We start from the raw sequence: 25,497 nt of genomic DNA, 5'->3' as shown, positions 1-25,497 counted from the left end.
CAAAAAAAAGTCAAAAAAAGAGGATGTGTAGTGCCTTCTGTTCTTTAGGGAGATTATGTGGAACAGTATAGCATACAGTTAAGAGCACTAATTTTGGAGCTAGGATATTTGGTTCCAGTGTGTGTAGCCACTTTCTAGCTGTTATCCGTAGACAAACTACCCAATCTTTCAGAGGTCAGCTTCTTTATAAAATAGGGAGTATAGGCAGTATAGGGTTACTGTGAGGATTTATGTAAAGTCTTAGCACAGTACTACAGCACACAATAAATACTGGCCAGATTTATTATGGTGTACACACGTGCCACTGGGATTAGCCCGTATGAAAAAGCCTACTGAAGTACACCTTCTCCAGGCAGCTCTTTAGGAAACCGCCGGGAGATGGAAAGGCTTCCTGGTCCCCAAGCTTGCCAAGTGAAAGATGCAAAAGCCATCTAAAAAGGGAGGGGACTATTTATTCTTGGCAAGCACTTGCGCAACGACGGGCTCCAGTTGCTGCGTTCCGCGTGTCCACCAGGGGCCGCTCGAACTACCCAGGCTCTGTGCGCGCAAATCAGGCGACGCCCGCGCGTGCTCACTCGGTGCCGCGCGGGCCTCTGAACCTCCGCGGACACCCTAGCTTTCGGCTGCTGCTCCCCTGGCGGCTACCCTTAACCAAACCTCTTGCGGGTGGGTACGGCAGCTCTTTGGGGACAAAAGTCTTCCCTATTCGTTGCGTTCTGCTTCGTACTTCGTATTTTGGGCAAATCTGAGAAGGCAGGTATTAGCGCCTCCATTGAGCTGCTACCAGAGAGGTAGGAGAAAGGCTGAGCCTGGCGCGGAGTTCGGGCTGACTGGGGCCTAGGCCCGCGAAACAACGTCGCTGCCCGGATGTTGCGATGGCTGATTGGGGGAGGCCGAGAACCTCAGGGACTGGCCGAGGTAAACCCCGGGGTGGACCCTGCCTGCCACCGCAGAGGCTTTGCTTGCCGGAGCTGCGGCTTGTGTGAGCGGGGCTCCTGACCGGATGAGGGAGACCCGGCGGAGGCGGGGCCTGCGGGTTGCGAGGGCGGGGTCGCCGGGGTCGACGGGGATGGATTGCGGGGGCTCTTTCCCTGAGAGGTAAATCCATGTTCCACTAGGTGTGGAAACTGAAACTGACGTAGTTCAGCAACAGGCTCAAGGACCCTTAACTGGTCTCCCCACGTAAACCAGTCTCATTTCAATAGAAAAAGTATCCGGTTTGGTAGAGACTAAGAAACGGTGACTGCAGATTTACACTTCTGGTTTGTTTGATATGGTGTCGCTTCCCAACATCAACTGATGCTTGCTCATGGAATATGAAATTAATTTGATTATTTATATAAAACCAAAAAAGATATAATTATTTTAAAAAATAATTTGCTTAAAAGTCAAAAAAATTATGTTCTAGCTACTGTTTTGGGTTCCACAGTCACACTTTCTTCATGGGCCTGAATAACTGACCAGACTAATGAGATTTACATTTGAAATGTTGCGAATAAAATAATTTTGGAACCTGAAAAGTGTCGAGGTCTGGAATTTATTTCATATGTCACTGAAGAATAGAATTTGTGTTGAATTCCCTTTTATTTTTCATAGAAAATATTTGTTTTGATTGTTAAAAAAAACTTGGGTGGTTGTAAGCAACGTTACTTCTCCGTTTTAACTTCCTCATATTTTTGCAGTTGAGGCTTATTGTCTAATTTTTAAGAAGTATTTCTTATTTAAAATTAGGCTTATTTCAGATAGGCTTGAATTCTAAAGATTATGAAAGAATTGTGGAAAAGTGATTAGTCCATTTGTGATATATATGACAATTATGTATTAACCCGATTATTTGATTAGTTGTAGATTTGATTAACTAATTCTGCAGTGCTTGGCAAGCTTTCATTTGGGGGAAGTGGTATACAGTTTTCAGATTTCTTGCCTTTGCTTTTCTCATCAGAACCACTGCTAGAAGGGAGATGGGATAAATAAAAAATTACTGCTTTGAGGGTGAATTAAAAAAAAATTCATGCGTGTTAAATTGTACATTTCTTCATGTAAAAGTACTTCAGTTTTAGAACTGCTGTGAATCTGTACATTATCAGAACCAAAGATTTTCCCCTAATTATGCAAGAACTTTGTATCCAGGCTTTTAGTTTAAGCAGTGTTTGTCTGCTGGGATGATTTTGCCCCTTAGAGGACATTTGGCAATGTCCAGAGATATTTTTGATTGTCACGATTTGGGGGTGGGGAGAGAGGTTGGATTTCTATTGGCATCTAGTGTGTAGAAGCCAGGGATGATGTTGAGCATCCTTCAATGCACAGGAAAGCCCTCAACAAAAGAATTACCTAGTCCAAAATGTCAGTAGTGTCAGGTTTGAGAAATTGCAGTTCAGAGGTTAAGAACACAGGTTTTTATCATGAAATATTACTGGGTTTGACTATAGAAATCGGGTTGATAAGATCTTCCTTACAGAATCATTGGGTGAGTTATAAGCCATATGTGCTTTACACAGTGTGTGGCATATGGACTGCCGCCCATATGTTTGCAAATAGGGATGAAGGTGTGTAGGTTTAGGAATGAGCTTAATACTCTGTAAATGTTACCAGTTATCTTTATCAATATTATTGTCTGAAGTTGAATTTATTGAATTCATTGACTGAATTATTTCATTTCTTCCTTTATTTATTCAGTAAACATGTGTTGAGTGCCTATAATGGGGTAGGCACTGTTTTAGTCTATATTTTACCCCTTTGACCTTCAGTTTTGTTTCTGCCAAGTTTTAATTGGCAAACATCCATCCTAAAATATTGTGTTGGTTTGGCCCATTGATTTTTTTTTTTTTTTTTTTTTTTTTTTTTTTGTGGTACGCGGGCCTCTCACTGTTGTGGCCTCTCCCGTTGCGGAGCACAGGCTCCGGACGCGTAGGCTCCAGACGCGCAGGCTCAGCAGCCATGGCTCACAGGCCCAGCCGCTCCGTGGCATGTGGGATCCTCCCAGACCGGGGCACGAACCCGTGTCCCCTGCATCGGCAGGTGGACTCTCAACCATTGCGCCACCAGGGAAGCCCCTGGCCCATTGATTTTTTTAGGTCAGGTTTATTGAGGTGTAATTTCCATAAAACAAAATACACCCTTTAAAAGTTTATTTTGAGTGCAAAATTTAAAAGTTATGATGTGGATTTGTGGTAAAAGAAATGTTTTATGTTAAATTGGCAGTTACTTGATATTAGGGGAAATAATATATAGTATTAGAACATAATATCTTACAGTTTTTTAAACCTTGTGTTCTTAGATGCATACCATGTGTTTTATTCAAATGTGGTCTTTTATCATAAATCATTTTATCCCTTTTTTTCTCTCTTTTTTCCCCCCATTACAAGCAATCTCCTTTACAGACAATAGGTGAAGAACAAACCCAGAACCCCTACACTGAACTGCTTGTACTGAAAGCTCATCATGATATTGTACGGTTTCTGGTACAGTTAGATGATTACAGGTAAGAAACTCTAGTTTTCCAATTGACTACTGTTTGGAAAGAGTTTTTAGGGAATTGTATGTTAAAAACAACTTCAGAATTAATCCAGCTTTTCTAAAAATTTCAAAACTGATCATTAATAACATTTAGTAGAAATTGACCTCTGCCTCTTGATGAAATATGTGTCTGAAGTCTTTTTGCCCAAAAGTTGGGATGTCATTTCTGGTGATTTTATGGTTATTTTTGTTTGTTTCAGGTTTTTTTTTTTTTTTTTTTTTTGGTCTTTTGAATACTCACAAATATTCTCATTAGTTTAAAGGAAGTGTATGACTTTAAAATGTTGATGGGAGTTTTAACTGTATATTAAGGTGAAGCTAAATTTGAGAACCAATATGGGAAATGTTTAAATATCAGGTACCTTCCAGGAATGTACTGTTTTTAGTGGAAGGTAAGGTAAGTATTTAATCTGAATTTTTTGTTATTTGTGAAACCCTTTAAAATGTACATTATTCTGTACTTCCTTGCTAACATGTTTAATGTCGTGTTTAATATATTTGCAAATAGAGATGAAGGTGCGTAGGTCTTAGAACTGTAGATTTAGCTTATTATTGATCTGTATATCTGTTTTATTAAGACTTTGTTCAACTATATGCTTATCCTTTGTAGCCTTAATAACAATTACACAATTAACTGTGTAACTGTATAATATTTATGTTCCTCTCTAGATGAGAGTGAGGGCCATGTTATTTTTTTATTCACCACAGTATCTTTAGTACCTGGCACAGTGCCTTACATGTAGCAGGTTATTACTAGTTGTTAAATGAATGAATGACTCCCTCAACTATTAAGTGTACATGTTGCATGCCATCCTAACTCTCTAACTCCACTTCTCTTGTCCTTATCAGTTATTCCCCTATCATCTCTTAATTTTCTCTTTTGCCTTTGATACTGTCTTTTTTTCCTTCCATTTTTGACTCAATGGATGACTGCTACTATGATTACTTCTAATACTCATTATCACTGCTGATGTTTTTTAACCTTGTCTTCTCTTTGCTCGTTTTATGTTTTTGGTATTTAGTTGCTTTTCCCATGTACAGTGCAATTCTGGCACTACCTGGAGTTAGGTTGAATTTTAAAGGTTAAGGGCACAGTCGTGTACAACAGTCCCTTCACCTCAGTCACAACTGCAATCTCCAGGGTTCCCAGGCCACCTGCACTTCTGACCAATTAACTAAAAATTCCTACTACCCGCTCAGGTTTGATAATTCTCTAGAATGACTAACAGAATTCAGGAAAGCACTATACTTATGATTACAGTTTTATTATAAAGGATATGATCGGGACTAGCCAAATGTAGAGATGTATAGGGCAAGGTCTAGGAGGGTCCCAAATGTAAGGCTTCTGTGTCCTCAGGACACATCACCCTTTCAGCACATCAATGCATATCACCAGTGAGGAAGCTCACTCAAGCTCTGGGTGTCAAGAGTTTTTATTGGGGTTTCATTACATGGGAATGATTGTTTCACTTATTTGCCTCATGATTGAACTCAATTTCTAGCCCTTCTCTCCCTGCCATCCCCTCCTTGCTCCCCCAGGTTGGGAGGTCAGGATGATATCCCATGGCTCAAAGCCCCAACCCTCTAATTGCTTGGTTCATATTCCCCACATGGCCAGTCCCCATCCTTAAATTGTCCAGGGGTCCACCATGTGTCATCTCATTAGCATAAACTCAGGTGAGCTCTGAGGGGCCCAGCTCTCTTTTAGAAACCAGGGACAAGTCCAGCCACATTATTATGAAAATATGCTCCTCAACTTTTGCTTGAAAGGATTTGCCTTTTTTTATATTACTAGCCTATTAACACAATTTTCATGTTGTGATGTGAGCCAACCAAATTATAGCATGTCAACCATAGTATAATAATCTTCAGCCTTTTTGGTAATACTTACTTTTGCTATGTCCTAAGAGACATTTACTTATTTATTTAGTCAGTCATCTTTGAAACTAAACATTTTTGGAAAGATAGGACATATGGACAACTAAAGTTGTCTTGTACTGTCTTTTACCATTGTAAGATGCTACGTTAGTTAAAAAAAAAAAACCCAAAATGATTTCTTAGACCATAATCCCTAATATTTGGGCTTTAAGGAGTCCTCAGTTTTGTCTAAGAAAGCTAAATACAAAATATACAGTATACTTTCAGGATGTGGTCTTTAAATTTTTTTTAATAGATTAACTGTTAAGATTTCATGTTAATTGCTATCTGTCCTTTAAAATGTCTTCTTGATTATTCTTACTACATAGTTAGAAGAATCTGCAGAAAAGGCCATCTTGTAGAGTATGATCATTGTACAGGTACTGATATTTGATTACCTTTTCCCAAAGTGGTGCTTGTGTATACTTCAGTTATTCAATGATATAGTAAATGTTACGTAAACAGTAAAAAGCTGTAGATGAGTATATCAGTTATCTGTTGTCCTTGTTAAATATCAGCCCAAATTTAGTAGTTTAAAACAAACGCTATTTATTTATTTCACTATTCTGTGGGATGGCATTTGGGTTAGGCTCAGCTGGGTGGGTTCTTTTGTCTCTGCTGGGATCAGCGGATCTTCGTTAGGTTCACTTATGCTTCTGTGGTCACCAGGTAGATTGGCTGGGGTTGGCAGGTTTACAGTGGTCTCAGCTGGGATGACTGGGGTCTCTTTCCATGTGGTTGCTCAAGTGCTAGTTCACATAGGGATGGAGTTCAAATACCAGCAAAAGGGCAAGCCCCAGTGTAAAACTCTTTTCAAGTCTGTTTTCATCATGTTTGATGTTGTTTCATGGGCTAAAGCAAGTCAGGAGCTGGTGTGAATTCAGTAAGTTGATAAATAAATTCTACCTCTTGATGGGAGAAGCAACTAAATCCTATTGCAAGTGGTGGTGGAAATAGGGAGATTGGTGGCCATGTTTGCTGTATACCACAGTGAATCTAAATGTCTAGAATAGATTTTTTTAAAAAGCCTACTTTTTGGCTTTTGCTGTCAAGTGAACATATTACTACATGAACTACATTTAATTCTTTGTACTCAAGTCATGACTTTGTCAAAAGTTACATATAATTAGGTATGAAGTTTTTTACTCAGTTGCAGACCTGAAGAACTTTCAATCTGTTTTGTTTTAAAAGATTTAATTCTGTAGTGTACTAGAAAAACAAAATAAAACTGAAAGAGTCATTATTGGTAAGAAATACATTTAAAAATATACAAATGATGTAACTATTATAAATAGTAGAGCTCAGTGTTTTCATTCTTGATTTAATAGTTTAGATAGTTCAGATATCTTTTTACTGTTACATATGTATATTATATATGCATTGTCAAATTATAGAAATACCTTTCCAGTTTTTAAATAAATATTGTTATACTTTTTATGTTTTTATTTAGTTTTTATAGACATCACATTCTGGGTTTTTGGTCAACTGTTGTAATCCAGGTTTCACGCTTCAGGTCTTTAGATAATATCATTTTATTGAGAATTTTGCAGAAGGATTTTCTAGTTTTCTCAGTGGCTCAGCTAAAATCAGTGAGTGGAAAATTTTCTCAGGTTGGTTTTTGAAGATACCAAATAAATCCTGTATAACCTAACAGACAGCAGCCTTTTCTTATCTTCTTTAGTATTTTTTGAACATGAAGTGAGGGTCATATTGATTGGGAGATCACTAAAGAAGGCTAAGCCTCAGCAAGAGTCACCCAAAAAATGGACTGTGCTAAAATTGCATGTAATACTCTAGCATTTGACACATTAAACTAAACTGGGTTCATAACACATTTTAAGAATAGTTTTCTCTGTTGCTCATTTGACCATCCCTTGCTCCTCCAGGAAACAGACAAGGTTATGTAGGATGGTGATCATGACTGGAAAAGAATCAGATGACCCATGAAATGCCAGACTGAAGAACAAAATGTACCTTAGGATGACTGGTGAAGCTGTACATTCACAAGAAGCTAGACAAACTTAGTACAGTTTGATAATTCACTAACAGCAAACAATATGTTATATCTTTAAGACAATGTTCTAAAGCTAAGAATATCTTTTTCACTAACACTTAGAGAATAGAAATCAGTAATCAAGATCATTTAGATCCTCCTAATACCTGGTTTCCCTGGGAAGTAGACAGTAAAGTGGAATTAAGCGTGCAAAAGGTTTATTAGAGAGAAATACCGTTGAAGGGAAAAGGAAAGAGACAGGATTGGACAAGAGGAGCTGTCTCAAACTGTGATGCAGATTTGACAAAGTCTCTGTAAGCCCAGTGTGGAGCTCTGGAGGAAAGAATGCTCTTTAGATGAGTCCTGTATTAGGGAAATAACTAAGAGTGTTTAGCCTGCATTGCTTAGACATTGGCTGAGGGCCATCCAAGAACGTGCCCTGGCTTCCACCAACTTGCTTATGTCCCAGGGGCTGGGGGCCAACTGAGATAGTTTGACTTCAACTTGAAAACTGAAATGGACCCTGAAGTCAACAGCTGGAGGCAGATAACCATATTCCTCATAGCTGGGCAGCAAGTCCTCTCTTGAAGGGGTATCTGCAAGTCAAGATCTATACTGCCTTTCTATACAGACTCTATCTTGAGATCAGTCATGTTGGATGAGAGGACATTTTCTTTATAGAAGAATTCAAGTTAGGAAGAATCATGGAATTGGAATATTATAATTTCACAGCCTCTAATATAATAACAAATTTAGGCAATGGTTATTGATAGCTGTTAACATCGCACACACACAAAAAGATTGCTGGAAATTGTATTTCCTGTTGGGGTACATAAACTGCTTATGAAGTGGTCTTACCAAAAAGTCAAATTCAAATATGATTAAGTCTTTAGATCTCTCAATTTACTAGAAACACAGGGGACAGAGGTGCATATCAAATGACAACACAAGAAGGTAGCTAGCAAAATCCAGACTGTGAGAACTCTGTAAGACAAATGTTTAATTGCAAGGAAAAAAATACATGAAGAAAGAATCAATAGAACAAGAGAGACTTTAGAGATCAGTTGCAGTGTATGAACCTTATTTAGATCCTGCTTCTGATACACTTAAAAAACATTGTGAGACAGGGAAATTTGATTACACTGTGGTGACATTAAGAAACTAAATGTTAACTTTAGTTGTGATGTAAATATATTGAAATATTTATTGATGAAATGAAATACAGTGACTGGGATTTGCTTCAGAATAATCTGCAAAGGGGGGATTGGCTGTGGTACAGATGAAACAGTATTGGTCATGAGTTGATAATTATTGAAGACATGTTACCTGTTATACTGTTTCCACTTTTATATATACTTAAATTCTTCATAATGAAAAGTTTAAAAATGATATATATTTGATATAGAGGAAAAAACTCCAATTTAAAAGGTATTTTTGTTTCAGTATAAAATAAAATTTTTTCTTAGATATTATTAGATGCAGGAATCACACAGATGGACATGAACCCATCAGCTTAATAAAGTAATAACTAGCAAAAAGCTGGACTAAAGGTTGTAGCTTTGATATACAACCACAGTGGGTTTCCTGATTTTCACCCTGAGTTACGTAGACTTCACTGAATCACAGGTAGTGCTGGACATCTGCAAGCCTCCCACTCGGATGTAAGTTTACCTCAAAAATAAGAGCAGACCAGAATGTTGCCTCTTTATAAACAGACAAATCTCAGAGAAAACCCAGAAGGGTCTAAACTGAGCATACTCAATTCATTGTCTTAAACTCATTTATTACATCAGTGGGACAGAGAGAGGCCAAGGAACTTTCTCTAGTAGAAGTTCCTTCAGAGACACTTGAGCTCAGAGTAGTGGAGGTTCCCACTAATAGAAGTCACAGGGATTTTTTTGTATTCTAATACTTGTAAACTTGATATAGTTTAGCTTTCTATTTGTGATTTGGGGGAGGGGAAAATTACCAAAGGTTTTACCTTTCCAAATGACCATGGGAACTATGGAATTTTTCCGTCTCTATTCAATTTGTGAGACATTGATATTGGAATTGTGTTAATACATATGTATTACTTAATCAAGGAAAAAAAAGTTTTAATGCTCAAGTACATTGTGAAAGGATCAGTGACATCAGTATCTATGGTTCCTGAAAATGCTTTGAAGTTGCCTTTAACTTCTCTTACAAGTCTCTGTCTACAAACTTCTCTAATTTTCTTCAAGTAATTTTAGAATACAAGATAAGTAGAAGTCCATTTTAAGTGAAAATTTTGTTATTTTTTATTTTTGCCTGGTTTCTGATATTAGCATTTTTCAACTTTACTACATTGTAAAAAGTGTATACTGTTTTAGTTGCATCATGATTAGAAAGTACTTGTCGATTCGGTGGGAAGTTAGTTAACTACAGGGACTTCTGTATTGCCACAATAATACTCTATTATTTTTCCAGTGCTTTATGGTTATGTAAATATTGAATACAGGAAAGTTTATGTTCAGGTTTATGGATTATCTTTTTTATGTCCTTTAAGGTTATGTTTGAATCTGTAGCACCTCTGACTTAATTGAAATAAATTCTCTTGAATAAGGACTATTAAATAAGCATGTAGGTAATGGACATAGGAATTACTTGTGGAAATATTTTATTTTATACAAATCTTTGTGAACCTTTGCTGTACTTTAAGCCCACAGTTGGCAAGAATGAGAGTGCTTTCTCTGAGCTGTCCAAAGGAAGGTGTTTAAAAGAAATGATTTCTATAAATGGAAATGAGTATAACTGAGAATTCTCAGTGGATTCATAATTTGGACCCTGTAGCATTCTATAATAATGCAGACTGTGAGCTCTTCAAGGGCAAGAACTATCTCATTGATCTTTACCCTCAGGAGCAAGCATATAGATATATAAAGTTAATGCTTAATATATAGTTAATGCTTAATATTTCTTGAATGAATGGATCATTGACTCTCACAATTAATTCTCATAATGAGGGGAAGAGAGAATGGAACATTCTAGAAGCTCTGCTATAGGTCTTCATTAAATCACACTTCATGTTTTTAAACTTTTTTCATGCATATAGTTTTGTGGGTTTTTTTTGTGGTACGCGGGCCTCTCACTGCTGTGGCCTCTCCCGTTGCGGAGCACAGGCTCCGGATGCGCAGGCTCAGCGGCCATGGCTCACAGGCCTAGCCGCTCCGCGGCATGTGGGATCTTCCTGGACCGGGGCACGAACCCGTGTCCCCTGCATCGGCAGGCGGACTCTCAACCACTGCACCACCAGGGAAGCCCATGCGTATAGTTTTTGCTTAATAATTTAATTAAATGTCATTGAGTATGTCTCAATGAGTATTTTTAAAGAGTTGGTTTCAAGTTGAGAAAACTTGAAGGTTATGCATAAGAATGGGACAGGAGGGGCTTCCCTGGTGGCGCAGTGGTTAAGAATACACCTGCCAATGCAGGGGATATGGGTTTGAGCCCTGGTCCAGGAAGATCCCACATGCTGCAGAGCAACTAAGCCCGTGCGCCACAACTACTGAGCCTGTGCTCTAGAGCCCGTGAGCCACAACTCCTGAGCCTGCGTGCCGCAACTACTGAAGCCCACATGCCCAGAGCCTGTGCTCCGCAACAAGAGAAGCCACCGCAATGAGATGCCTGCGCACCGTAATGAAGAGTGGCCCCTGCTCGCCGCAACTAGAGAAAGCCTGCGCATAGCAACGGAGACCCAACACAGCCAAAAATAAATAAAATAAAATAAATTCATAAAAAAATAAAAAAAGAACGGGACAGGAAAATGAAAAAATAAAAGTAATTTATTTTTGTATGTGGTGAGATTCTGGGCTTTACATATTTTGAATTTCTAGTTTTGTTTTGACAGTATGTTGGTATATTAGTCTTGATTAAAGGGAAAGGTGAGGTTACATTAATACTATTAATCTATTTTGCAGAGCCCTTTTAACACTTAAGTGTTTGCTTATTCATGTATTTACTGAAAAAGCATTTCTTTAGTCCTTTGAACCTGCTAGACGTAATCAGAAATTTGTTGGACTAGAAAGTGCCATACTCTAGAAAGATCAATAAATACAACAATTACTAAATTTCATTGATTCTAAAAAGCCTATTTTTTCCTATTGTAACATCTTTAAAATTTGGATACATCATATAATTGATGGTGTCTTTCATTAATAATTGACATCATTTTTTCCTTAATAGTACCTAAAATAATAGTATGTCTTATATTTGATATCTTTTTTTTTTTTTTTTTTTTGCGGTATGCGGGCCTCTCACTGTTGTGGCCTCTCCCGTTGAGAAGCACAGGCTCCAGACACGCAGGCTCAGTGGCCATGGCTCACGGGCCCAGCCGCTCGGCGGCATGTGGGATCTTCCCGGACCGGGGCACGAACCCGCATCCCCTGCATCGGCAGGCGGACTCTCAACCACTGCGCCACCAGGGAAGCCCAGTATGTCTTATATTTGATGAAATATAGTACATTTCTAAACAATCACTAAGTTTTAAGATCTTGAAGCAAGAACAACATGTAATTGATCTTGGCATTTCCCTAACACATGACATGAAATCCCATTTTGTGTTAATCAGTAAAGAAGGATTTCTCTTAAAATATTATCTTTAGATTTGAATCTTTGGATTCTATTAATTTAGAGTGATTAAAAAAATTTTTTGTATACTATTATATGACAGTATAGCCACTATTCTTACTTCCATTGACTAGATTAAACCTTATTGACATCTTAATTCCTTCTTTTTTATGGTTCATTACTTCTTTTAATCAATTACAGTGTATCTTACTGTTAGGGATTCTTGAGTTGAATTTTCATTTCTGAAAATTTGGAGATGGCTGGAGTGTGTGCTTGACTGATGAGGATAAACTGATTAAGATAAACTGATACAGTGCTGCTAGTTTTCAGTTATTCATCCTAGGAGAATGGGTAATTTGCAAATGATCTCCCACCCTTTTATTAGTTAGTTTATGATTGGTACTAATATGTAGCAAAGTCATACTGGTTTATATTTTAAAGCTTCATGTTTCCTCTTTAGAGCAGGTAAAAAGAAATACTGGAATGGGAAAAAAAAAAACCCAAACAATAGAATATATGAGAATTGAAAAGCCTGAATAATATACACACTGGGTAATTGACCTCTAAACAATTAAAAACAAAAAGGGCTGTGATTTCATGCATTACTATTGAGCGTTGTTTAGATTTAACTTTTGTTCACCACTGATTGAATTTAAGTTTGAGGTGAAATGCTCTGTATCTCATTTCTAAACTCTCAACCATTCAGTCATCTCTCATTGTGAAGTCATGAGATTCAGACATGATAAAACAATAATGAGAAGTTAACAATCAGGGTTAGAAAAAAGTATGTATTTTAAACCTGCACTCTTCTAAAAGGGAGAAAAGCAATTATAAGAGTTTCAAGAATCAATAGAAATTTATGTTTTATACCAAAGAAATCTTAAGACCTTGAGTTCTGCCCTCCCCACCATCATGATACAAATAAAAAGAAATCAATAGGCCTAGAAACATAAGCATTAAAGATTTACATCCAGCGACTATTTTTGATACTCAAGGCATTGTTTAATGTTTTGATTCAGAAAATCTATGTAATTAAGCATAAGAAATTACATTTTAAAATATAAAATGATTGTTTTCTTTTTAGTCTCCATATTTTTTATATTTCATTTTGAAAATAAAATAAATGTTAGCTATGGATTTTAAAATAATTCTTTGTATGATTTCTGTCTAGTTAACTAAGACTTTTTTTTTTTTTTTTTTTTTTTTTTGTGGTACGCGGGCCTCTCACCGCCGTGGCCTCCCCTGTTGTGGAGCACAGGCTCCGGACGCGCAGGCTCAGCGGCCATGGCTCACAGGCCCAGCCGCTCCACGGCACGTGGGATCCTCCCGGACCGGGGCACGAACCCGTGTCCCCTGCATCAGCAGGCGGACTCTCAACCACTGCGCCACCAGGGAAGCCCTAACTAAGACGTTTTAAAGGTCCTTTCTGTTAAAAAGATATGTAGCTCTTTATTAAAAAATTACTAACGGACTTTGTCGGACTGTATTAGGCCAGTTTCCCATCTCCTGGATAATCTCTTAGCTCCTGCAGTAGAAGATGTAAGCAAAGGATTTTGAAACGAGTGCTGGGTATGGGAATTGTCAGAGCCAGTGAAGACAATAGCTATGTGTGAGGCTTTGAAACTGAGCATGAGAAATTTGAACTTGAAGCTCAGTTTAGAGTGCTAAGGAAAGTGTTACATGACTGAAGTAGTGAGATTATATGGATATCTATAGGGTAAAATTCAATAGAACATACTCTAAGGAACAAAGTAATTCTTGTGTCCTAATGTATCACTTCTCTACTTTTCTCCCAATGACACACATAAGGCTTAACAATGATTACTTTAATGAAGCTGTTCAAGGCATGCCCAGATTTTTGTGAAAACACACTAACAGTCTTGCAAGGAAGTAACACGTTTTCTAAATGCCATAGCTGCTAACGGAGTATCATTTATTAGTGGTTGTTAACCATAACCACATGCAGTTCATAGCTGGCTCTCTACAGCACCACTTCTTTCTCTCCTATTCAGAAATGCAAACCTTGAATTCAAGTGAATGAAAGATATTATTGGAACAACTGAATTGATTTTGATTCCTTAAAGAATCATTTACAGCTCTGCAGTGACCTAAATGGGAAGGGAATGTATAGAAGAGTGGATATATGTTTAACTGATTCACTTTGCTGTACTGCAGAAACTAATAAACATTGTAAAGCAACTATATACTCCAATTAAAAAAAATCATTTACAAACTTGTGTACTACATTATTAATAACAAATTACTTGACATGCTTACAATGTGATTGCTGTACACCACTGTGTTGGGACACTGCTTGAGAGTAGTGTTTGATTTTACTATGCATGCAGGCACTATGGATGAATAATCCTGTACAAGTGATTTTTCTTGATAGTGTTTGTGTCATGGTTATCTTCTACTCTACAAAATATAGATGATTTTCCTTGACATGTAGTGAATGGGTGGTAAAGAGGAGAGAGAAGCTATAATTTAGTTCATCACAGCTCTTTTTTCATTCCATGAAGCAAACTTACCTTTACCTCTTTTCATTTCAAGAATTTTCGGTGAAAAAAACAAAACAAAGCAAAAACCAAACCTTCCAAACCAAAGAACACAGTATTTATGTGGAAAGACCACAGAGCTGAGGGGAGCAAAGGAGAGAAACTGGCTTTAAATAGTGGAGTTAAAATATCTAAATATCTTTACCTAGAAAGTAAGGAATCTAAGGACATGATTCCTTTGTTCCACTCCTAGAATATCATTTCCTGTCACTGTAGCTTTTCCTCAGCTTGGTTTCATGTCACTTAAGTCAGGGTTTAATCATAATTTTAAAGCAAGGAAGGACTTTAAAGATCATTGATAGCTCTCCCTTATTCTTAGTCTAGCAGTTTATTCATTTTAACTTTCTGAATGGTCTTATTTATCTTTGGATTCTCAGTACCTGGCACAAAACTTAGAATGTATTCTGTAAATATTTGTTAAATTAGCTTAAAGAACTTAATCTGTATTGATATTAGTAAGTCAAAATACCATTGATAAGGTCTGATGGTATCTTAGTAATCCTAGCACTTAAATGTCATCAGTGATTTTTTTTTTCTTGACCTTTTTTCTCTAACCAGATTTGCATCTGCTGGTGATGATGGAATTGTAGTTGTGTGGAATGCCCAGGTGTGTATTGTTTCTATGTGGATTGTGTAATAAAGACATGACTGTATAGTTGAGTATGCATTCATAAACATTATCTGGAGATACACCTGCATATCAGTAGGTTGAGACTAGTTAATGCTCGAAAGGGCTGCTTAGGATGAATCCATTTAAAATGAGGACCAATGTTCCATAATAGATTTTTTTTTATTTAAGATTTTTTCCTGATAAACAAATGCTAGATTATGAAAATAAAAGTTTTAATCTTAATTAAACAAAATTTAAGTTATCAGCAACTATGCACTGATTCTGAAAATGAATCAGATGTTGATTTTTGTGGAAGACAGTTTTTCTGTCAGAATCGTTTGATAGCATAATATAGCATTCTTATCATGTTTGACTATAATAGTAATGTAATAAAAGGTTTATTTTTTCAAAAATATTTAAGGCTTTACCAAATTTCTCTAGGACTTCTCTTCTTATCCTTGGATTCTCAAATTATTCTCTTTTGAAGCATTTATCTTCTTGCCCTTGTTTGGATTGTTATCTGGTCTGACTCAGTCAAGATCCTCATTTTTCGGTGGCTTTGCCTGTGATTAAAGCAGTTTTTTTTAACATTATGTTCATCACGTGCATCATGAAATCCTGCAACCTTGGAGAGATTTGCAATTTATCTTATATTTATATTGCATTTTTGTATGTTTACTACTTGGGAAATCAGTGAGAAACTGATAGATGTAGACATTGGATGGATGGGAATAGCTGTTGATGTTAGAGAGAAGTAGAGTCCATACTGACTTTACGAGTGGTTGATACATTACTGGATATATATATCCAATTGTTGTTACTGTTATGCTGACTTTTATTTTCTTCCACAGCATTATAACTGTGAAGACTTAGATAACAGATGCTTGCATAATGAAGACTCCTTATTTTTTTCCTGCTGATTAAGTTACTGATGAAGTTACTGATATTTTTATGCTTAATTTACACAGTTATAATCTTAAAACCATATGGAAGGAATACTCCTTTAAACTTCCTATAACAATCTGCTAAAAATTAGTGTTTTCTATTAGAAAATAATTAAAATTAGTTATAGCTACTCTTTTAGCACCTAATGTTCAGATACTATTTGATTGTTTAAAGTTAAATTATAAAATCTAAGTAATTTCAGATGGAATGTATATATTTTCTACCTGGTGATTTTTCTTAATGTTGTCATTTAAGATTATTTAAGTTATGAAATATGAAGTACTATTAACATTTTATTGGTATTTCAGACAGGAGAAAAACTTCTGGAACTCAATGGACACTCTCAAAAGATAACAGCTATCATTACATTTCCTTCTTTGGAAGCTTGTGAAGAAAAAAATCAACTGATCTTGACAGCCTCTGCTGACAGAACAGTTATTATATCCTTAAGTCTAGAACCAAGTAACATAGCTATGGTGATCCAAGGGACCAGTACATATGTTATTAGTCTTTATCCTCTTGGGGTCTGTCTGTACATTCTGTTTTAGCAAAAATGATTTTGTTCTAGCCTTCATAAGACACTTAAAAGTATTAGGCGTCTGAAAAGTATTAGACTGGAAATGGCAAGTTAAGGCTTATTGTTGTTGGAAACTTCATAACTAAAGCTGTTTTTCTCAGTTACTATTATATCAAATTACATAAAACAGAGGAAATGGGAGAATGTGGGCTTAAAAATATTTATCATCTCAGATTGCTTTTCAATTTAGAGAAACAAAGATGAGTTGAACTGGAGAATAATTCACATTTTTTTTTCTGTTCATTGTACAGCAAAAGAAACGTAATGGCCCCAACCCATAAGAACTTTTTGAGGATATGAGTCTGGCAGAAAAGCGAATTACCATCTGCTCAGTGTTTAATATATTTAGTATTTTATTTTATTTTTATTTTTGGCTGCGTTGGGTCTTCGTTGCTGCACGCAGGCTTTCTCTAGTTGTGGTGAGCAGGGGCTACTCTTTGTTGTGGTGCGTGGGCTTCTCATTGCAGTGGCTTCTCGCTGTGGAGGATGGGCTGTAGGTGCATGGGCTTCAGTAGTTGCAGCACACAGGCTCAGTAGTTGTGGCACACAGGCTTAGCTGCTGTGCAGCATGTGAGATTTTCCCAGACCAGGGATCAAACCCATGTCCCCTGCATTGGCAGGCAGATCTCTTTTTTTTATTATTTATGTTTCCTTTGCCTTTTAAAAAAAATTATTTAATTTATTTTTGGTTGCATTGGGTCTTTGTTGCTGCACGCGGGCTTTCTCTAGTTGTAGCGAGCTGGGACTACTCTTCGTTGCGGTGCATGGGCTTCTCATTGCTGTGGTTTCTCTTGTTGTGGAGCACGGGCTCTAGGCGCGCGGGCTTCAGTAGTTGTGGCTCGCGGGCTCTAGAGCGCAGGCTCAGTAGTTGTGGCACACGGGCTTAGTTGCTCCATAGCATGTGGGATCTTCCTGGACCAGGGATTGAATCCGTGTCCCCTGCGTTGGCAGGCGGATTCTTAACCACTGCACCACCAGGAAGCCCCATATTTAGTATTTTAAAGCAATTAAAAAATGTAAATGATCTTTCCTCCCCATACTTTTAGTTGAAAATTTAAGATGTAGTAGCCATAGTAAAGTGTTATAAATTCCTTATATGTGCCAGGCATTGTTCTATTTTACATTTATTAACCCATTTAATCCTTATAATAAGTATTTCTATTATTTTCATTTATAAATAAGAAAAGAGAAGCACAGAGAGGTTAAGTAACTTGCCCAAGGTCATGCAGCCAGTATAGGGCAGAAGGCAACAGACTGACTGCAGAGTCAGAGCTCTGAATCACTATGTAATACTGCTTTCATAAAATATTTTTCTTAAACAAATTTAGCCCTTTTATATTTGTTTGTGGAATTGGGTCTGTGAAAGCCATAGCTAAATGCTATTGATAGCTAATCTTTCATTACTTTTTTTTTTTAAGATATCATAGATTAGCTTTAAAAAGTCTATGCTTATCTGAGAATTCTATTTAAATAGCTTCAAGCATTACTGAAGTAAGTTTTGGAGTAAGTTCAAAGGTGTAGGTGTTTCTTAGGCTTCTGTAGAACCAAGACATAGCTTATGACACATTTTATTTATTTATTGATTGATTGATTGATTGTTTGATTGATTGATTGATTGATTGATTGATTGATTGATTGCGTTATGTGGGCCTCTCACTGTTGTGGCCTCTCCCGTTGCAGAGCACAGGCTCCGGACGCGCAGGCTCAGCGGCCATGGCTCACGGGCCCAGCCGCTCCGCGGCATGCGGGATCTTCCCGGACCGGGGCATGAACCCGTGTCCCCTGCATCGGCAGGCGGACTCTCAACCAATGCGCCACCAGGGAGGCCCTTATGACACATTTTAAATGAGGTCATTAGCTGCAGTGATTTCTAGACAGATTGCCAGTAGGTGAAAGAATTTGAAGAAAAGGTTTAAGTGGAGATAAACGATATTTTGTGGTGATTACAATATTGCATAAACGGGCATAATATGCACTCATATGTTTAGGTCAGAGTAGCTTTACTACTGTTGCTCTGTTGAGGCAAGTGTTATTTTATGGACTAAAGGTCTCTTTTTTGGGTTTGTTTTTAGCATCAGTATAATCTCTGCAAAAATAGAATATCAAATACTTTTTATTAGACTGTTCCTAAGGTACTATGATACTATTTAGAGCCAATTATTAAAATTACTATTGCAGTACAGACGTGAGTAGCTGGGACAATATCAGTATAAACTTTAACTGTAAATGATAGTATAGAGTTATTTCCTTTGCTGAATGACGTTTTTTGTTAAAAATAATTTCAGGTTGCTTTGTTGGCAGTTCCTTTTATTCATATGAATTCTAAATTTACCCTGCTTGGGTCTTTGCTGTTAACCAACTTCATTAATTAAATGCTGAGGGTAGACTTTATTTCTTTGTCAAGTGATGGTCTTAAGAGTCCATATATATGTACATATTTATTTGTATGTAAACATATTCTCAGATATGATATAAAATGTATATCTTACCATAGGAAATGCTATGAAAAATTTGAAAATCATTATGCTCCTTAGGTCAAACTAACCTTGGACATTTTATGAGAGGTCCTCTGATTATTTTAAATATGTATATAGGTAATAGGAATACACTGTTACTGTCTTCCTTCAGTCAAGATAACAGTAGTAAATGATGCCAGGCACATTGAAGGAGCTTTCAGTAAATGCTAATTAATGGATGTGATAGTTTTTAGTATAAATATTTTACGTTCAATGTTTATTAGATTACGGTAGACTGTTTTGGAGAATAAAACTTAAATTTTATATAGTTGCAATATTTAATGCCTGTAAACATTCAGTATTCAGACCATTCATTCTGTTGGTATTTTCAAATGGTTTGATAGTAAAATTTACCTCAGACTTATTTTAGATTATAAGTCTGCTATGCTAAGTTGATGATTTTTGTGGTAGTATAAACATGAAATATTTCATGCTTTATATATTTTCTATGTAAATGTGTAATATTTGTGATTTATTTATTAGAAAAGTTATAATTAAGGTTTTAAAATTCTGCTGAGAAATTATTTCTTAACATAAATTTAGGTATGGGATTGTGATACTGGCAGACAAGTTCATAAAGTGTCATGCTTCCAGTCTACTGTAAAGGTAAAATCTTAATCAGATACTTCACGGTAATAATCTTTTTGTTTCAGAAAAAATTGTTTAATGATTTAGATGAAATTACTTTTGTAGGTTTCAAAAATTATTTCTTCCACACATACACAGTCATTTGATTCTTCTAAGACTAGATTTTGGGGAGTATATATATTAAATGCTAGAATTTTGAATTTTAAATTAGAGCAAGAGGTGAATCTCTATAGTAAGCTAAGGAAAAAGGTAGTAGTACCTAGTATGTTTTTAGTAGGTAATTCTAGGAAGAGATATTACTTTCAAAGAGACTACAGCAATAGCTAGTCTCTTTTTTGTTTGTTTGTTTTAGCTTTGAACTAAAACGTGGAGTTATTTGTCCTTCACCGTCTATGTTCTATAAAATGATAAGGGTAAGACATAGCAATTACTTAGTTCCAGAACAAAATCTTTTGTGGCTAATTGGCTGCTACTGTTAGGTTCATTCATTTTATAAACAAATATTAATCGGAGCTTATTACTTGGTAGGAACTCTGCTACATGTTGGAGAAACAAACTTGGATAAGACTTGGCTACTTTGATTTCTGTAGAAGAAATTACCTTAAATGTTCTCAGAAAGTACACTGTTTTTCAATAATGTCAGCAAGTTTGGGGAAAGATACTAGTAAACTGAAATAGTGTTTCCTCGTTTGCTTTGAAGATTACTGATCTCTGTATTGGAGCTAACACTTACAATGTAAAAAAAATCAGTGTGCCAGTAGTCAAAGTATTTCATTTTTTTTCCTAAAAGGCAGCATCTCTGGTAGCCATCTTATGCTACTATGCTATTCTGATTATCAATTTAGAAAAGTTTCTGGGGAAGAAAATGCCATTTACTGTATACTGGTATCCAATTTTACAATGGACTGTCTTTGAGGAAGTCAGTAAAGTATTGACTTGATCAAAATCTATGCTTTATGTGAAAAGATGCTCCTATTAAATCCCTCAAAAAATAGTCTTGCTTATTTGACTGAGGTAATTAGGATTCAAATGAAAATATATGCATTGAAGGAACAGGGAAGGAGAAAAAATAGAGTGTATTTTGGGGAAATTCCTTTGGTGAGCTGTTTCATGAACTGGTCAATAAAATATCTTATTTCGGTATGGTGAAAGGACTTCCTCTTTTTTTTTTTAATGAGCAGCCTCCTTCCCCTTGAAAGTACTTCTTAAAGGAGTTTTACTGTACTGTTGATCAGCTAGATAGTTGTATTTGTTCCCACTGTGATCCTGTTTCGCATTTTAAAAAAATCGTTAAATACAGCATTTCGCTCATTTTATTTTAGTTCAGTGGTTCAATTGTTCTTGAACTGATAGTTTATCAAAGAATTTCATATCCTTAATAAATATAAGAAATACTATTATTTATTTTTTGAACTAGTAAAGTTTCTTTATAAGAGATGCTATTAGCAAGGAGATGCTGAAATTGGCATTTTTATTGTCATTGAGAGTATAATCAAAATGATCTTCCTGGAAGGCTGTTGGCTTTATGAATGAATCTTAAAAAATTATTATATGAATTGACCCAGTGATTCTACTCCTAGAAAACTCTTTAAAGAAATGATAAAAACTTGGGCAGAGATTTATGAACAGAAATATATATTACAAATATATTTTATAAATGGATGATTGACAGTATCCTAAATGTCTTATAGGAAAATAGTTAACTTATGGTAGATATATATGCTAAAAATGGTTTCAGAAGAACACGTAGCATTTGGGAAATGCTAATGATAAGATGTTAAGTAACAAAAGCAGTATAGTATCCTCAACAAAACCTAGCAAACCAAATCCAATAATATATAATAAGGATTATGTACCATCATCAAGTGAGATTTATCCTAGGAATATGAGTTTAGTTTAACATCTGAAAAATCAATCAATGTAATATACCATACATGGTAAGAATGAAGGATGGAAAACATGATCATCTCAATAGATGCAGAGAAAGCATTTGCATTTGACAGACTCCAACATCCTCTCATGATAAAATACTCAACAGACTAGCAGTAGACGAGAGCCTCCTCAACCTGATAAAGGGTATCTAGGGAAACACAGCACCTAACATCATATTAATGGTGAAAGACTGACTGAATACTTTCCTCCTGAGTTCAGGAACAAGACAAGGATGTCTGCATTTGGCATTTCTCTTCAACATTGCACTGAAGGTTCTGACCCAGGGCAGTTAGACAATAAAAATGAAATAAAAATCATCCATAGGGACTTCCCTGGTGGCGCAGTGGTTAAGAATCTGCCTGCCAATGCAGGGGACATGGGTTCTATCCCTAGCCTGGGAAGATCCCACATGCTGCAGAGCAACTAAGCCCGTGCACCACAACTACTGAGCCCGCGCTCTAGAGCCCACGAGCCACAACTACTGAGCCCAAGTGCCACAGTTACTGAAGCCTGCGTGCTTAGAGCCTGTGCTCCACAACAAGAGAAGCCACCGCAAGGAGAAGCCCGTGCACCGCAACAGAGTAACCCTCACTTGCCGCAACTAGAGAAAGCCTGTGTGCAGCCCCGAAGACCCAACGCAGCCAAAAACAAATATAAATAAATAAATAAATTTATTTTTAAAAAAGCATCCATATTAGAAATGAAGAAATAAAACTGTGTCTATTCACAAGTGACATGCTCGTCTATATAGAAAATCCTAAATCCATGACAAAACTATTAGAACTAATAAATGGATATAGCAAGATTTCAGGATACAATCTCAATATACAAAAAATTAACTGTATTTCTTTAAACTAGCAATGAGCATTCCAGAAATGAAATTAAGAAAATTTATTTGCAATAGCATCCAAAAAATAAAATAGAAATAAATTTAAAGAAGAGCTATGAGACTTGTATACCAAAAACTACAAAACATTGTTGAAAGAAACTAATGAAAATATGAATAAATGGAAAGAAATTCATGGATCAGATTTAATATTGTTAAGATTGCAACGTTACCCAAATGATCAATACTGGACAGAATCTCAGCAGGCTTTTTTCCCTCAGAAATTGACAAGCTGATCCTAAAATTCATGTAGAAGTAAAGGGGACCCCAGAATAGCTAAAACAGTTGTGAAAAGAAAGAACAAAGTTTCAAGATTGAAACTTACAAATTTCAAAATTTACTACAAAGCTGTAGTAATCAAGACAGTGTGGTACTGGCATAAAGCTAGACATACAGATCAGTGGAATAGAACTGAGAGTCCAGAAATAAAACCTCACATATGTGGTCAATAGATTTTTGACAAGGGTGTCAAGACCCTCCAATAAGAGAAAGAATAGTCTCTTCAACAAATAATACTGGATCTAGATATCTACATACAAAATAATGAAATTGGATCCCTACCTCATGCTGTAACCAAAAATTAGTTCAAAGTGGGTCAAAGACCAAGATATAAGAGCTGAAACTATAAAACTCTTAGAAGGAATATGAGTAAATCTGTCCTTGGGCGGTACAAAGTGTCGCCTTTGTGTCCTAGATGTGATAGCAAAAGTATAGCAACAAAAGAAAAAAATGATAAATTGGACTTCATCAAAATGAAAAGCTTTTATGCCTCAGGATACCATGAAGAAAGTGAAAAGACAACCAATAGGATGGGAGAAAATACTTGCAAATCATATATCTGATAAGGAACTTGTATCTTGATTATATAAAAAGAGCTCTTACAAATTAACAATAAAAAGACAACCCAATTAAAAACAAAGAATTTGAAAGACATTTCTCTGAAGAAGGTGAGCAAATGGCCAATAAGCACATGAAAAGAAGCTCAACATATTAGTCATTAGAGAAATGCAGTTCAAACCATAATGTGACACTATTTCACATGCACTAGATGGCTAATATCTAAAAGACAGATAATAACAAATATTGGTAAAGATGTGGAGTAATTAGAACCCTCTTACATTGTTGGAGGGACTGTAAAATGGTACAGCCACCTTGGTAAATAGTTTGATAGTTCATCAAAATGTTAGAGTCATTTGACCCAGCAATCTCACGCCTAGGTATTCCCAAGAGAAATAAAAATGTCCACACAAAAACATGTACATGAATGTTCATAACAACATTACTCTTACTAGCCTAATGTTGGAAACAACTTAAATGTCAATGAACTGATGAATGGATAAAATGTGTATACCATACAGTGGAATATTATTTGGCAATAAAAAGGAATATAGTACCGATATTAAAAAATCAGAGATTAGACACAGTAGGACCTCTTGAAGTACAAACTGCATTGATTATTTTCAACCCTTTTTATTCCAGCAGTTTAAAAAGCAACCCCATCCTCAGCCCAGGGAAGACTACCAGAAACGTTTGCTCTTTTTTTTTTTTTTTTAACATATTTTCTCTTGCCCTTGTGTTCACTCAGAGTTAATGGGTGGGGAGAGAACTATTAAAGGTGTGGACTTTAAAGTACTATTAAAGGTAAAGGACTTCTGCCAACCTTGAAACAATTACCTGAGTCAAGAATTAGGAGGTTTGAATTTGAAAGATACATAAAAACTAAGGTCATATTTTCAGTTTTATTTAAAAAGCAGTTTATGTTAAGCTTGTGTATTAGTTGTCTATTACTGAGTAACAAATTACCTCAAAACTTAGTTGTTTAAAACAATATCTCAGTGTTGGTGGTCAGGAATAGAGAGCAGTTTAGCTGGATGGTTCTGTCTCAGTGTCTCTCCTGAGGTTGCTGTCACCTTCAGGTGACTGGGGTTGGAGGTGTTAGGGGGTCAGATGCTTGGTGACTTAGTGTTGGTTGTTGTCCGGAGGCCTCACTTCCTTGAGGGTAAAAAAAAGATGCCAGCCACAATTAAAAAAAAAAAAAAAAAGATGGATCTTTCTCCATGCGGCTGCTTGTGTGTTTTCAAAACTGTAGAGTGAGTGATCTGAGAGAGCAAGGAGGTAGCCACCATGTCTTTTATGACTTAGTCCTTTAAGTCACACACCATTCTTTCTGCCACATTCTGTTCATTGGAAGCTAGTGACTTAGCAGAGCCCACATTCAAGGGGAAGAGAATCAAGCTCCACCTCTTGAAGGGAAAGGGTATCAACTCATGGACATATTTTAAAACCACTGATGAATGCTTGAATTTCTAAACTGATAACTATTTCACATGAATTTTGCAGTGTTTAGCTCTTCTTCAGAGACTAGATGTTTGGCTTTCTGGTGGGAATGACCTCTGTGTGTGGAACCGAAAATTAGATCTCCTGTGTAAGACTAGTCACCTTTCTGATACAGGTAAAAACAAATCAAGGTAATTGTGAACCATGATAGATAGACTCTAAAAAGATTCAGTGAATCTTCAAAGAGACTTTCCGTGAATACAAAGGAAATATAGATTTTCTTTTTAATTCTGAATATAAGATGTAGCCGTATTTCTCCAATTCAGGTTAAGGGTTGTGTAAAATATATTTCCATCTCAAGTTGGAAGGAAAAGATCCCCCTTCCTTTGGCTTCCCCTTCCTTTCTAACAGAATTTCTCAAAAGTGATCAAGAAAAACCTTTTCATATATGCTTCTGGACCATGTCTTAAACTGAGTTTGATGAGCATGTTGACACCTGGAAGCAGATCTTTATGACTTTACAATAGCATTTTCTTCTTTATTTGTAGGGTCATCAGACTTTGAATAGATTCCTAAGGATGACCTCATTTTACAG

General features: G+C 36.3%; 1 protein-coding gene across 2 annotated transcripts in view; it reads left to right on the top strand.

The window, feature by feature from the left end:
- The first annotated feature begins 574 nt into the window (after positions 1 to 574).
- The window catches only part of WDR41 (WD repeat domain 41), a 47,480-nt gene continuing 22,557 nt past the window's right edge, over positions 575 to 25,497 (top strand). For both annotated transcript variants that reach the window (XR_014015743.1, XM_081233028.1), the window contains exons 1-6: positions 575 to 918; positions 3,366 to 3,481; positions 15,130 to 15,178; positions 16,435 to 16,566; positions 19,763 to 19,825; positions 24,966 to 25,077. Coding sequence is in view for 1 of the 2 variants with exons in the window: in XM_081233028.1 (XP_081089154.1) it covers positions 868 to 918; positions 3,366 to 3,481; positions 15,130 to 15,178; positions 16,435 to 16,566; positions 19,763 to 19,825; positions 24,966 to 25,077 (523 nt within the window). In the remaining variant the exon portion in view is untranslated. The remainder of the gene's footprint in view (positions 919 to 3,365; positions 3,482 to 15,129; positions 15,179 to 16,434; positions 16,567 to 19,762; positions 19,826 to 24,965; positions 25,078 to 25,497) is intronic.

The sequence above is a fragment of the Mesoplodon bidens genome, assembly GCF_964165515.1.
Source record: "Mesoplodon bidens genome assembly, chromosome: 4".
NCBI classification, from domain to species: Eukaryota; Metazoa; Chordata; class Mammalia; order Artiodactyla; family Ziphiidae; genus Mesoplodon; species Mesoplodon bidens.
This window is presented reverse-complemented; position numbering and strand designations above follow the sequence as displayed.